The following is a 16,261-nucleotide window of genomic DNA, read 5'->3' on the forward strand; positions in this document are numbered from 1 at the left end:
ACATTAAACTCAACACATGTGTTATGATAACAGGCCAGGCCAGGGATCTCCAGGGATCTCTAGGGATCCATCTATCCCTGCCCTCCTTTCACCACAGTTCTGGGATTATAAGCACACATTACCATACATACCCATTGTACATTCTGCTAACTAAAGCCATGTGGTCTTGAGTAACTCAATACAGACTCACCCTAGAACACACATAATGATGAAGCTAGGTTTCCAATCATGAGATTGAGTGGGGCTAGATAGTCAAAGTGCTGGAAGAAACTCAACTTGATAAAAACAAGTAGAATCAGCAAAATGTTTCAGTAATTTCATACTTTATAGTAGTAATCATTTGGCCAGAACCCTTACACAAAAAGTATCCAACAACCATATTGTTTTAACCATTAACTTGCTTCTACAGTAAATGAGATATCTAAGCAAAGCTACATTAGGAAGGAAAGATATATTTGGCTGATAGTTGAAAGGTATTGTCCATCGCTGGGAAGCATTGGGAATTTGAGGGATCTGATCACATCACATGTGTAGTATGGAAGCAGGCAGATGCAGGTTCTCAGCTCTCTATTTCCCTTTTGTGCAGCCCAGGATTCTATCCCAGTTCAGTTCCACAAGTCCATTTAATTAAAGCAATAAGATAGTCCATAAATGAGCCAACTTAGGTTATCAAATTCACCTTGGTTGTAAGTGTATATATGCAGAGGACTATTTAAGGTGAACTCCATGTATTTGAGTTCCTCAAGGAAAACCAGATGTAAGTTTTAAATCCTTATCTATCTTCTTCATCCTAACACTATGCTTATAGCTAGACTTATGAAGACCATTGATTGAATTATGATGAGCAATTTCAAGCATTGGTTTTGTTGTTGTTTTGTTTGTTTGTTTTTATATCTTCTGTACATTTCACATTTGGTTCACATGGTACTAATACTGTCAATTATTAAACTGAACTATTAAAAATTGTTTCACACTCAAGATTAAAAGGCAAAGGGGGCAATGTCAGCATATTTAAAGTGAAAATTTAACTCTGACAGAGCTTCCTTTTCCATCTCATCAAAGAGAAAACATAATTGTACTAAAGTAATTAAATGTATAGTCACATAAATCAATGCACAGATGTGAAAATATACAATTTTATAGGAAGAAATACAAGACCAATGATTGAGTGGTGATGTTTGAACTACTTTTACAACCAGGTCAGATCCATGATGAATAGAAAGAAGTTAACTTCTTGATAGATCATAGGTAGGTAAATAGATCTGTAGGTAGATAGGTAGGTAGATAGACAGACAGGCAGACAGACAGACAGATGATAGAGTATAGAAAATTGGGAAATGAGTAATTTTACAATATTTCTAGATGAATGATCGACAGATGGGGTAGTTAGAATAAGTCAGGAGAGCTTTGAAAATAAACTACCTAATAGGCTACAATTTTCCAAGAATCACCTCTCCCTTGGTCTTTATTCTTTGGTATGTGATTGGGCCTTTGATGTCTGTACAATTAAAATATAATATCTGAAATATGTTCCAGACTGAAGGCAATATCATGTCTCCATTAATATATTTTTGAAATAAATGTAAATCGTACCATGAACATCACAGCCATTTCAAACCTGTTCATTTTTATTTCTCAGCCTATGGAATCTAATTATTGAATGATAACTAGTAAGGCTGGGCACTATCTAACCTCTATGCAATTAAAATTTATTTTCTATTGATAAGCCTGAGTTATTACTTATTATGTTTCACTTGGCATCCTCTTAACTTCAATGTGCCATTCCTCATGGCCATGTTTTCTTGATTTCTAACCCATGGTATCTTTTTTTTCTCCCTCCTTTTACACTTACTCATGGTCTCATCTTACTCCAATATCTAGAACATGAAGCCTCACCTATCTCAATTCTGCCTAGTTATAGGCTGTAGGCATCTTTATTCACCAACCACAAATAACTTGGGGTAGGGTCACATAGCACTCTCTCATCTCTGGGGCAACCAGGCTTTGGGGGCATTCACTTAGCATTACAGTACATAGCAGCAGATTAAATTTCAACATATCTGTATTCGGGTGTTCACTTGTGAGTTCAGTTCTCACAGAGACCAACTTGGACACTGGATTCCCTGAAACTGGAACTTTAGGTGTTTATGTGTCATGTGACTTATTTCACAGGAGGAGAAGTATAGGATTTTACCTGCAGGACCACCTTTCTTGTCTGACTTTCAATGGTCTTGGTTTCTGTTCCACATTGGTAGCCCTGATGCCTGCCTGTGTAGTGGGCATTGTTGCCCTGTTTTTGTTGTCACACATTTTAATTGGTTATAACACTGAAGTCACCAGTCAAAGTTTCATACTAGCAAAAGTCTCTTTCAGGTGCAGATTTCTGTACCTTTAAAAGCAAGCTCCCACCTCTTACCAATATCTTCCATTCTTTTTTTCTTGTCATTTAGTTCTATTTGAAAGAGCAACATGTCTGTGACTTTTTACAGTACAAAAATTTTCAGATATTTTTGTATATATATATGGGTATTTTATATTTCTCAAAGTTCTCTGGAGGAACAGAACTGAGAGAACATACAGTAGTTCATACAGTAGTACATCAGTATATTTGACATACTTTAGAAAGTCTTCCATCAGCCTCCCTATGAATAAAGAAGTAGACTCTGTTTGTCAATTTTAAATTAATAATGTACATTAAATGCATAGTATAAAGCAAGTAGAATAGGGATTCATAAGCATAGGCCCTACAATTATTTGCCTCTTGTTAACCTGAGGTAGAACCCTATAAGGAAAGAAAGTCTCTGGTACGTCTATAAAAAAAAAAAAATAGAATGCTTTTATGCCATTGTCTGTCTGTATAGAGTACTCAGGTGGAAATTCCTTTGTATTTTGAATGATTCACAGTTTATGTACTCTTCCTTGGGCTTTACTTCTAATTTCTCCTGCTTTGCATTTTTATTTGTGCAGAGGACAAGATCTGGATGACAGTTCAGCACAACAACACAGAGTTGACATGGGTACAGGGTTCCAACACTGGGAAGCCCTATGCCATGACCTTAAACTATGGTGGGAGTCTGGAACAGCTGGAGGCTCTGATTGATGGCTCAGAGCACTGTGAACAGGAGGTAACATACTACTGCAGGAGATCCCACCTGCTTAACACACCAGGTAAGGTCCAACCTTCTTCATGGTACCATGAAACCCACAAGCCAATAAATATCCTAGCTATAGTTTTCATGTCATAAGCTAGAGTCAATGGAGAAGTAGGAACCTCATTTTAAAAGGTGTCTTCAAATATTAATTTTCTTAAAGACTGATGTGAAGTGCTCAGACAATTATGTGTGGTACTACTACTGGGTTGGTAGTCCTGATGTAAATGTTTAAAAATATATATAAATAAACCTGAGAAAGCCTGAAGGAGCAAGCCAATAATCAATGTTCCTTCATGACCTCTGCTTAAGTTCCTGCTTCCAGGGTCATGTCTATGATAATTATAACCTTTCTTTCCCAAGTTTTGTTTACTAGTGTTTTTTTTTTAATCACCACAATTGAAACTCCAAGACATTAAAAGAATGGTGTATTTGATACGAAATGGGCCACAGTTCACTTGCTCATTCTTCTTTGAAGAGAGATATGACACAAAGAAGGTCATGAGTTTTACATTTAGGCACTATCTGAGGAGTCTATACTTGTCTCTGTTTCAGAGACAAGAAAGATACCATGACAATACAACAGTTTTATAAATGAAGAGATTTTAGAAAGAAATAGCATTTGAAGACAGAACATTTGAGCTAGATATATAAAGTGTGGTAGTTAAAAATCTGTTTAGGGGAGAAGATGGCATCAAGGATCCCAGTACATACATACACACAAGAGGGATGAGTTATGTCTAGAGAAAAGGATACCTAAAGAAAGACCACCATGAAAGAAGCCAAACAAAATAAGCATAGGCTACTCTGTGTTCACAGAATTTCTTTTGCTGTAAGAAGAGCAACTTCAATAGATATTACTCTAAAAGTAAATTTCTATTTTTAATGAATTAATTTGTTATTAAGGTGGAGGCTCTTATGTAGTGTACATTTGCTTTGAACTTACTATGTAGCTGAGAATGGCCTTAAACATCTGATTATCTTACCTCTACCTCTGGAGTGGTGGGAGTACAGGTGTGTTGCACCATTCTTGGTTTAATTTTTCTGTGGTGATAGGCATCAAACTCAGAACTCTGGTGCATGTTTGAAAAGCACATTACCTGTGGATCTAATGGCTGACTGCCAAGTACCAGTCTCAGCTTGGAGAGGGGTTCTGAGGAAGTGGTGTCTGGGAGCAGCAAAAACAAATGACTTAAGACAAATTGTGTGTCCAAGCTGGTGACTTATGTTCGGCTGAGATGGTTTTTCCAGACTGCTGTCTTTCTCTCTGTTCTTCTCTGTTCTAGATAGCTTTTTCTTGCTATTCTAAAAACAATCTGGTTGACACAGCTATCTTTCTTCTAGAGACAGTTATCTCTGCTAGTAAAAATTCTGAATGCTTTCTGGATAGCTCATGGGTTTTCTAACTAAAGTGGAAAAACTGCTATAAAAAATTCTTGGATCTTTCAGCCAAGCCCAAAATCTTGTTTTAAAAAAAGTTCTAAAAGTAATTGTTGGGTTTTTCAATCAAAATCAAAAAGAAAAAAATCTAAAATAGCTGTTTTCACATCTCTGGATAGCTGCTAATAAACATTCAAAAAGAGTTCTGTCAGCTCTCTAAATAATTCTTGGGATTTCTGACCTTTTGTCAGAAATCTCGTTATGAAAAATTCTAAATGCTTATCTAAATCTTCTTGTATATTCAACACATTAGTAACACTTTTTGCTAAATGATTAACAAAAGTAGCTGTCTTAACTCCTTGTGTCAAAGCAATTGCAGAAGCAGTGTTGCTAGCAATTAATGTAATTAAAGTTGTCATGCCAGCAATAATCAAGCCCACTTGGGAGGGGAAGTTGGAAAAAACAATGATATCTGAAATGTAAATAAATAAAATATCCAATTTTTAAAAATTCCAAAATACTATGAAAATCCCTAAAAGAGCTGTGTTCAGTATCCATAGATTTTCTGACTAAAATCAGAACTCCTATTAGAAAAGAAATTATTGAGTTGGTTTTGTTCTCCAGAGAACTTCAGACAGTTCAGATCTTGCTAGAAAAAAATTCTAAAAAAGAACTGCTCTCACTTTTTACTAGCACACCCAGTTTTTTATTTACATATCAATTCAGTTATTTATTCCAGGTTCCCTTTTGATTATTCTATGATCCCCAACCCTTTGATTCTAAGAGACAGCAAGCACTTTTTTTTAATTTAGCATTGCAAAAGAATTCAGAGATCCATCTGTCTGCCTTTGTAAACTTACCTAGGTTGGACCTTGTCCTGAGACTACCATTCTGACCACACATAGACCTAAATTCGCTTTGTCCCAGACTGACTTTGGACTCAGGAATCTGCTTGCATTTATATCTTTCTGACAAACTGGCTCATAGTGCAGCTGCCTCTGTTCCTTTAGATTTGTTGTATAAATATAACCTGTTTCATCTATATAATGTTAAACATATGTATGTTTTCAGTCCTGACCATTTGGTATTAGGTAATGTATGTTTTCTCCTGGAGAAGATTACTTCTTCCTTGCCCATCAACTATAAGTCATAAAATTCATATTGCATCCTTATATTTTGGCACCGCAGAGAAATTACATATATCCAAACTCATGTTTTTAGAATTATTTTCCACAGCTTTAACTCGCTGTCTTGAAGGTTCCACTGTTTACTATTTTGCTGAGACATTAGCCAGCTTTGGCCTCCTAGACTCATGCTGTCCCTGATTTTCATGTAAGCAACATAAACAGGGAAGACATTGCTCAGGGGAATGTAAAAGTATGTACATTATTATACAAACAATCCTTAAGTCCATACCAGCCATCGACACTTCTGGAGGTCTATGCCTGCTGGCTCTGTCCCAGGGGAAGGGACATTTTATCCCTACTAATGCTGGATCTGTCATCTCCCCTCTTTTGTTTTAATTCAAGAGGGCAAATAACGATGGTGAGTATGGTTATTGTGAGCTCAATTTGCTTGATACAAACTGGAAGAAGAAACAAAGCCAGTTAAAAATAAACTAACTACAATTCCACCATTTAGCACCAAAATCATCCAAGAAGACAAAGAGGTGAACTCCTGCATAGCAGAGACAAAAACTGCAGAAACTTCCTCAATAGAAGTGGATCCCACTCTAGAATTACTAATATCCATGATCTTATGATGTATGAAATTCATATTCAGAGTCAAATTAAAATTGGTCCAAAGTACCTTTAAATGAGACTGAAGTGAAGACCAATCATGTTCAGAAGTATTACATTCCAAGATAATTACACAAACACAATAAAATAGTAAATGGTGTTGCACTGAGACTTTTTTATATACCTACTTTTAATATGTTGAATTTGATTTCCCCAAAATAGAACTGCTTCCTCTAAAGCATTAAGCCTATCCTGAATGCCCCCCCCTCAATATTCTTCTGTATCATGAGTGCTATTGACATATTTTTGGAAAACTGATCTGCATGATGTGTTGTGTGAATTTCTTTAACTAAGAATGTAGTGGATAAGACAAAACTTAAAACCACATCTATGGTTGTGATCCCCAGAATCAAACCTGCAACTTTTTTTTAGATTTCTTGAGAGCCTATGGGTTGCCTCTTTAAACAAAGAAATCTGTCTGAAAAGGGTAATATCCTCCTGAGGAAATGTGGTTGCATCAAGGGTGTGATCCAGTCCAGAGTATACCAGGCACTGGCTGTCTCTTTAGATGTTGCAGTTGGAGTGGTTCTCTTTTGGGCAGCCAGCTGCTGATGACTGAATGCTTCTTGGACCTCCTCTTCTACATCAGGAAATTCTGCTTTCCTCATTTTGATGAATGTGGCTTTCTTTGTAACAATGGACCCTTGGAATAGTCACTGCAGGTTGGAAAGAAAGGGCAATGCACATGTTAAACCTGTAACAGTTTGATTGACAGCATTATCGGGTTAGTTGTTATAGTCCTAGAAAAGACAGAAGGGTGTTAAGGGAATCTTGGTCCAGGAAGGAGTCCCTTAAGTGGGAAGTCACCTGTGTCTCATTTTAAAAAAGCAAAGGGAAAAGTTGAAAACTATTTATATCATCTGCTTTCTACAGCCTATACCATGATAATTATATATCTGGGATAGGCAATAACAGCTTATTTGTGGGAAAGAAATTGGCTTGTTAGTAGTACTATTTTATCAATCATGGATCAAACAGTGGTTATTAACATAGCCAGTTTGACATACATGAGGTAGAACCAATATGATTCTTTGAAGCTTAAAAGAATCATAAACCAAATTGAAAAAAATTTAAACAATTCTGGGTTAAAAAATCATAAGCATTGTTTTAGGTGTTCTTGTTATGAGAGGAGAACAAGCATTTAAAAAAAATAGTAAAGGAAGGATGAAAGGAAGTTTTGGGTGACCTGTGTTGTTCCAAGCTACTAGCACCAAGATTCATTCCTTGCTACCATCATCTGTATGCAACCTAGGGAAGGAAGAAGTGCTGTTCCACCACTGCCAGCTTCCCCCTCCAGGTGCTTGCATGTCTGTGACTAGAAGGTCCCATTTCCCTGCATGTGTGTCCCCTTGGCTGTGTGTTATCACAACTTGGAGGGCAACAGTAGGAGAAGTGCTACCCTCTCAAAACTCCAGAAAATAAAACTGGAAAAGGCAGACTCCCTGTGAAGCCTTAGGCCTTTCCCTATCTTTTCCTTGTTGTGATGCAATGGGCGTAAGCATACCCTGTTGTCTTTTGCCCAGGACTCTATAAGGATCAAAGCCCATCTTTAGCTTCTGCTGCATGATGGGATCTGAAGTAGTCAGCAGAAATGCACAGGCTGGACTGAGCAAGTCTCTTCCCCATGGTGTAAAGGGTAGGGAAAGTATCACATAAATCTAGAATGCTCCTTTATTTTTCTGTTCCTCACAATGCAAAAACGCTGTGCTTTGATCAACATTGTAGGCATGTACCATACCATAATGTGTAGATTAAGATGTGGTGAGCCAATTTGCAAGCAATTCTTTGCCAGCTATTTAAAAGACATCTACTCAGGTATCCAAAAGTTCTTTCTCATTATTTTTATTTATTTTTATCTCATTGAAAGGCCTATTTTTAATTTATTTCTTCTACCTAAAACATTAGACTGCTTGAACCAGAGTTTCCCTCTCCTTTGCCTGAATTTGTATCAACTGATCCCTAACACATAATGGCAACAAAATTTGAGCAATCCTCTGTCCTACATGAATCTATACTGTTTTGTGGGCAGCTGCAACAAGATTTTTATTTTTCCTGTGTAGTTAGAACCAATAATTTCTAGAATTACATGTATACTTTGTAGGGAAGTAGAGCTTCTGCCTAAAATTAATTGGACCATGCCCATGGAAAACAAACATTCTCTTGCGGGCATGGGAGAAACTCAGGAGTTAATATTGTTAAGGTCTAAGAATCACTTAAGATTCCCCAGACTGTTCAGGAACTTTTCTTCTGTGCCCAAGTATTCAAGGTTCTTTCCCATCTTCTCTTCTAATAGTTTCAGTGTATTTGGTTTTATGTGGAGGTCCTTTGACAAATGGGACCTCATAAAATTGCAAAGTTTCTGTAAGGCAAAGGACACTGTCAATAGGACAAAAGGACAACCAACAGATTGTGAAAAGATCTTTATCAATCCCACATCCAATAGAGGGCTAATATCCAATATATTACAAAGAACTCAAGAAATTAGACTCCAGACAACCAAATAACCCTATTAAAAATTAAAAATTGGGGTGCAGAGCTAAACAAAAATTCTCAACTGAGGAAACTCACATGGCTCAGAAGCACCTAAAGAAATGTTCAGCATCCTTAGTCATCAGAGAAATGCAAATCAAAACAACCCTGAGATTCCACCTCACACCAGTCAGAATGGCTAAGATCAAAATCTCAGGTGATAGTAGATGCTGGCGAGGATGTGGAAAAAGTAACACTCTTCCATTGTTGGTGGGATTGCAAGATGGTGCAACCATTCTGGAAATCAGTCTGGCAGTTCCTCAGAAAATTGAACATAGCAGTACCTGAGGACCCAGATATACCACTCCTGGGCATATACCCAGAAGATGCTCCAACATATAACAAGGATATATGCTCCACTATGTTCATAACAGCCTTATTTACAATAGCCAGAAGCTGGAAAGAACCCAGACATTCTTCAACAGAGGAATAGATACAAAAAATGTGGTACATTTACACAATAGATTATTACTCAGCTATTAAAAACAATGAATTCAAGAAATTTTTATGTAAATGGATGGAACTAGAAAATATCATCCTGAGTGAGGTAACCCAATCAGAAAAGAACACACATGGTATTCACTTACTGATAATTGGATATTAGACCAGAAGTTTTCATACCCAAGATTCAACTCACAGACCACATGAAGCTCATGAAGAAGGAAGACCAAGTATGGGTGCTTCAGTCCTTCTTAGAAGGAGTAACAAAATACTCAAGGGAGCAAATGTGGACACAAAGTGTGAGATAGAAACTGAAGGAGGGGCCGTCTGGAGACCTGGGTATTCATCCTATGTGCAGTGACCAAAGGTAGATGCTGATGTGAATATCAGGAAATGCATGCTGACAGGAGCCTGATATAGCTGTCTCATTAGAAGTCTGCCAGAGTCTGACATATTCAGGAGCGGATGCTCACAGCTAACCATTGAACTGATCAAGAGGTTCCCAATGGAGGAGTTAGAGAGAAGGAGCTGAAGGAGTTGAAATGGTTTGTGGCCCCATGAGGAGAGCAACAATACCAAGCAACCATAGCTCCCAGGGACCAAACCACCAGCCTGGAAGCACATAGGGAGGGACCCATGACTTCAGCTGTATATGTAGGGGAGGATAACCTTGTTGGGCATAGGTGGGAGAGGAGATCCTTGGTCCCATAAAGGCTGGATCCCGAGTGTGGGGGAATTTGAGGGTGGGGAGGTGGGAGTGGGGTATAGGTGGGGGTACATCCTTATAGACATAGGAGGAGGGGGGATGGGATAGGGGGTTCCTGGGCAGGGGGTAGTATGAGGTAAGAAGATAACAACTGAAATGTAAATAGAATATCCAATAAAAAATAAAATAAATTAAAGATTCCCCAGACTCAAATGGTATGCAAAGGCACAGCATTTATTCTGCAGATATTACCAGCATGTTGGTATATTCCATATCAAAGTGCAGGCTTGCAGCCCTCATTTTCTGCAGGTGTAGGGGAATTCCAGGGGTAGTAGGTGACCTTTACCTTGATTGGTTGGCTCTGTCTCTAGGGGTAGTGGTAAATCTAAGATTGGTGAGTTTTGTAGATGCTAAGATACAGTAAGCAGAAACAAGAATACAGAAACCAGGAGAAGCTTAGGCCTAGTAATTCAGGTCTTTGGAAACAGAAACTAACAAAAACTTACGCCTAGTTATTTCTCTTAGCTGCTAGTTTTTAGCCTGTCATTAATTCAGGTTGGTTCAGTCCTTTCATTTCCTTCTTGAGTAATCGTCTATCTCAAATTCTTGAGATGTTTCCATAGACTGGTTTGTTGTTTCAGAATCATCAGTTGGCCAGTGGAAATTCACTCCTTAATAAACATGCATTAATTATACAGGGTCCACAGATGAAGACAGCAGGAATAGGACTGGTCCTTTCTATGATGATATTAGAGTAGTCATCCAAGGGGACCAGGAAAATAATGATTCCTAGCAGTTTTGATTTCATTGTATATGTTCAGATCGTTCCTCTAGTCTGTGCTGGACCATGGCCAGACTGTTTCTGAATGCCTGAGTTGTTTGTGTAGAAATAAAATTGTTTTCCAAAGACTACAAAGAGCCCTCTATGTTCCAAGAAGAGTAAGTGTAACCACATTCTGTTTTGTAGTACTACTTCAGCTAATGAGTCTGATTGTTCTTTGTGATGAATCTACTTTTCTTACTGGGCTAGATGTGAATCTATGAGATTTTATAAAGCATGAAGAATCTTACCGACTTTGATTAGTATGAGTACCAATTCCCACAGCTATATCTGACACAATCAGCATTATAATCAAGATTGCTGAGGCCCCAAAATCTCATTTTTGCCTGAGCTGATTCAGAGCCATTTCCATATAGGCATTGAAAGGAAGGTAATAAACTTGAAGGAATGGAGTAACCAAAACACACAAGCTGAAATTTTTGAGTACCTGTGGATGGACACGAGGAGTTAGGCCCACAGTTCATACAAGCCAAGTTCTATTGAGGGGTACAAGGTAGAAGTTGTTGTTACTTATCATAAGTATATGGTTGCAAAAATGTTAAGATTAGGGAAGCTATATCGTTTTTCCCTTCTTCCTATTACACATAATCTCTTTCCAGTCACTATTTGAACAGAGAGGACTGGGGACCTTCTCCAGGAACATCTCAGTATGCTGTTTTGGGGTGTTGACAGATTTCCTGTGGTAGCCCAGCCAGTATAGTATGGGGGCCTGAGGTCCAGGTAAAGCCAACAATCTTCTTTAATGATGTTAGTGGTGGAATTAATAAACTTAAAAGTAAAGTTTAGCTGTCTATACAGGATAGATGTGTCAAACACCCTAGGTAGGGGTGTGATGGTTAAGGCAAAACTGACTTTGTAGGGGAGGATGGATCCAAAATTGAGAAGGATATTGGAGTTTTTAGGGTAGTTATTGGCATTGCCAGGAGTGGCTCGTTGGTCTAGGGGTATGATTCTTGCTTTGGGCATTGCCAGGGCCACTGATTCCACATCTGTGGTGGGGTGTGGATTCAGAAGGGACCAACTATTTTTGTATCTATGAGAGGAATCCCTTATTGTTTCCTTGATTTATTATTAAGCCCCTTACATTTCCTGCTCCCATCCTTGGCTTTTTGTCCCTTTTTCTATTATTGAAATGTAGATGGTTTCTCTCCTCCATGTAAACCCTATCAATTCCTTGATACTAGAGTTGATGTTCTGGCTCTCTGGATGAGGTCCTAACTATCAATGGGGCATTCATCTACCACAAGTCACATAGTCATTAGCCCAAGGGTTAGAGGTCCTAGAACAAGGGTCAATGAAAAGACCAGTCATAAAGACTGAATGTTTTCATCCTCAAGGAAAGCACAGGAGGTGGCTGTGAGCTCAACAACCCTCCCTTGGGATGAGGGGACATTTACACTTAGGAGGGAACTTACTAGTTCTCCAAAGTTTGGGTAGATAGGTCTGGAGGCTGTCCATGTGGCAGGGAGAGATATAAACCTGTGAGTATCTAAATCTGAAGTCTTGGCACCAACTCCATGTCTTATAAAAATGAAAAAAAAAAACCAGGAATATGTTTGGTACACATGTGATATTGTGTGCGGGACCGGGGTACCTCTGTGGCCCATGCTGAGACACCCCTTCCTCCTGAGGTACCAGCCATATAAAGGTATAGTATAGAATAGAGTTTATTCAAAGTATGTGGAGGGAAGTTGAGGGGGTAGTAGAGATGGAGAAAGGCAAAGATAGATAGATGAAAGATAGATAGATAGATAGATAGATAGATAGATAGATAGATAGATAGATAAGAGAAACAGACAGAGAAAGCACGGGGAATAAAGGGCAGCCATGAACATGTGAAGAATGAGAGAAGAAGGGAAATGGAGAGAGAAGGGACAGAGAGGAGAAAAGGGTAAGAGAGTAAAAGAAGAGAGTGAGGAAGGGGCAAGAGGCCCCTTTTATAGTGAGTCAAGGACACCAGGCTGTTGTCATGTAACTGTGGGGTGGAGCCTAGAAGAAATGCTAATACCAGTGCTTAGCATTTGCAGGTTTAGAGTGGCTGTGGAACAATAAAAACAGAAATGTCAGCAAAATCTGAGTGCAAGATAGCTAACTCATTACACTGCACTGTTTTTTCTGTGGGGAGCCGACAGAAGTCAGCTCTCATCCTTGCAGCCATCTTGAGCAATATATCCTGACAAGAGGCTTGTTTACAATAGCCTACAACAGCTGAGCACATTCTGATAACATCTTGCTTTAGATACCCAGGATTTTCCCTTGGGTGTGTGAGACTTAAAGGTGTGTGACTTAAGGGTGTGACTTAGAAATCAGATTTAGAGACAAGGCCTAAGGGCATGACTTAAACGTGTGACTTAGAGGTGTGGCTTAGAAGTGAGACAAATAAAAGGCAAGAGGCAGATAGAAGAAAGCAACAGATTATTAGGCACTTGGGAGTAGAACTTGGAACTAGGAATTAGGTTAGAGAGTACAACTTAGAGTACAACTTGGAGTAGGAATTAGGCATTGAGGAAGAAGACAGAGAACTCAGTAGAAGAATTATTAGACATTAGGCACTTAGCACTTGGAAGAAGTAACTTTGAACTTGGAGGCACTAGGGACTAGGAACTAGGGTCTAGGAACTCAAGACTTGGGACTTGGACTAGAAAGAGAGACTGAAGAATAAATGGGATTGAATCACACTCTGAATGGTCTCCATTCTTCACTTTCGTCCTCACTCTCTCTCTCTTGGTGAACCCCAACCTGTAGACCAGAGGAGCTGCTTGGTGCAGTGTGGACTAACAAGTTAGTCCCCAAGGCTTTTGGCAGTGCAGGTCCCAACATTGACAGAACGGTCAGAGACATTTTGGCCCCCAAACGTGGGATAGTACAGTTCTCAACATTTTTGGCACCCACCATGGGGCAGCTCGGGCCGCAACATTTGACTAATCTAGAATCTTCAGAGGAAGATACTATTCTACCTAAATAAATGTTTCAGATAACTGTTGCTCATCCCTTTAAACATCAAATACATTTCAAAGAAAATTTAACTATTTGAAATGGAAATCTTTCCCTAATAGATGACATGCCTCCTTACCTTCTTAAACAGAGAATTCAGGACAGAAAATAGAATCTTTCTTTCGTAATTCAGGATCATCACTGTGAAATCAATTCCAGACCTCTGTTGGATTCAGTCATGCTTGGCAGGTTGAGTGTTCCTTCTCTTTGTTCTTTCCCTTGCATCTCAGCTCCCACAAATTGTCCTATAAGGTTTAATATTAGTGTTTTCTTGCATATTTCTCTGTCCCCTGATGATGAAGATGAACAAAATTTGCCACCCTAAGCCTTTCTCAGGATGTCTTACTCTAGGAACTGCCCTCCTATTTTGCAGTGTCTTGTCCTGATCCAGTTTGAGTTCCTATGTGTGGAAAAAAACCTCGGGGGGTGGGTGGGGGGGAATCCAGTGGCGGGGTCGTCTGGCAGAGGGATCCCAGGCAGGCTTTCCACGCCACCAGCGGAGGGTCTCACATTCATTCAGCTGCTGCAGGCGGGCTGGCAGCTGTCTCAGGAAGGTTCAGGCCCAGGAGACATGTGGAGTCCAGTTTTCCAAAACTTTTATTATTCATGGTGTGGTGAATGGGTGTAGATGGTTCGCGCTTCCCCCCCCCCCCCCCCCAAAGCCAGGCTCCCCTGGCTTTTATAGGGAGGGGGAAGAGGGGAAGGAATAACTTAATTAGCTAAGTCTCTTCCCCCTCCCCCCTCCCCCCCTCCCTCCCCCCCACCCCCGTCTTTAGATAACTCATTAATATTTAAATCTCTGGAGGTGGAGACCTGTTAATCACGCCCTCTTCGTGACTGAAGGGTGTAGGTTCAATAGAGATTAGACCTCGTCCAAGGCCCGACACCTATGAAAATATAAAAGTGTGTCTACTCCAACTGAGACTTTCCTAAAGGATTTACACTGTCATGTCACTTGGGTTATGTCATTTTTATAATTATTTATGTATACATGTGTGTGTCCATGCAAACACACAGACAGACACACACACACAGAGAGAGAGAGAGAGAGAGAGAGAGAGAGAGAGAGAGAGAGAGAGAGAGAGAGAGAGAGAGAATATCATAATGCCAATGAAGGTCAGATGTATTGAACAACCCCAATACTGAAGTCATTGTTTTGAAACTTGTTATTTGGGTGCTTAGGAACCCAAGTTTGGGTGCACACTCATCCTCTGGCAGAGTGGTACTTTTAACTGCTGAGCCATTTATGTCTCTCGTCCCTGTTAATCCTTTGTGTGCATTCATTGTTTTCCTAACTCAGTTGTCTTATATTCACTGAGCTTAGGTTTATGGGGCTCATACTAGGAGTGAGATCTCAATCTAGTCCTTAACACCATCTTGATTTATGCCAGTTTGCTTAATTTCTACTGTTCAATTTTACCACCTGTTAAATTTACACAAAGATCTTAAATTGATAAGGCTAAGAAGAAAAGAGAAAGACAAGCATAGTCTACAATGATTGGACTGTGCCAGACATCAATTAATGAGTGTCTTTGCTCAAAACTTCCAGCTCAGTAAATAAGAATCAAAGTTAATGCTATCATTAGTATCGAGGTAAAAAAAAAAAAGAATTTTCTTTTTATTAGTTCCTTGAGAAATTTAAATGTTTCCCATGTCTATTATCTTTTCCCCAATTCTTCCCAGATTCTCACTCTGGTACCCATTCAACATCATCCTCTTTTTAAGGTCCAGTGCAACTCAGGTGATGGGGCCTTTGTAGTGGAAATTTAAAAATGAATGAAAGAATGAAAGAAATAGTTTAGGCCTCTGTCTAGCTGAAAAAAGGATCCAGGTAGAAAATGGTATAAAGACAGACAAATGTGCCTGGAAAACAGAGAGAGAGAAAAAGGAGATTATCAATGAGGTAGGAAAATGAATTTGGGATAATTTGGGTACCATTCAAAGATGAGTGAGTCCAAAGTGGAAAGATGTTACTAAAACTCCTTATTAACAAAATAATTCTTTCTCTTTCCAAAGACTGCTGTGAGAGTATATCAGTCAGACTAAACCAAGCAACTATGATTTTCTAAGCACAAAACACCTTAGGCCATGACTTGTACCTGATTAAATAGAAAAGGCTTCAGGCTCACAAAAGGCAGGTATACAATATTCACTTTTCTGTATCCACAATTCTTAACACAGGGGAATCAAGGCAAGGCTTGGAGGTTACAGGATTTGCTTGTGCTTTATGGCAGCACACATGATTTTCTCCTCCAATTAAACTGAGTGAAAGTTGCTTCAGTCTTATCTATTTTATTGTTGCTAGCCAATAGCCTACACTCCACAGGTACACATACACATGTAACACGTAAGGATAGAAATGATTATTAAATCCATATTGTTTCATTATACTGTGATATCCCTGAATCATAAAACAGTGGAA

The 16,261-nt window shown here is 39.0% G+C and overlaps 1 protein-coding gene across 5 annotated transcripts in view; it reads left to right on the forward strand.

Moving 5' to 3' along the window:
* Positions 1 to 16,261, forward strand: part of LOC117716170 (contactin-associated protein like 5-2) — a 737,433-nt gene that overhangs the window by 506,943 nt on the left and 214,229 nt on the right. For all 5 annotated transcript variants that reach the window (XR_013113069.1, XR_013113068.1, XM_076941723.1 and 2 more), the window contains exon 13: positions 2,968 to 3,168. Coding sequence is in view for 3 of the 5 variants with exons in the window: in XM_076941723.1 (XP_076797838.1) it covers positions 2,968 to 3,168 (201 nt within the window). In the remaining 2 variants the exon portion in view is untranslated. The remainder of the gene's footprint in view (positions 1 to 2,967; positions 3,169 to 16,261) is intronic.

This window comes from Arvicanthis niloticus, chromosome 10 (genome assembly GCF_011762505.2).
Source record: "Arvicanthis niloticus isolate mArvNil1 chromosome 10, mArvNil1.pat.X, whole genome shotgun sequence".
Taxonomy (NCBI): domain Eukaryota; kingdom Metazoa; phylum Chordata; class Mammalia; order Rodentia; family Muridae; genus Arvicanthis; species Arvicanthis niloticus.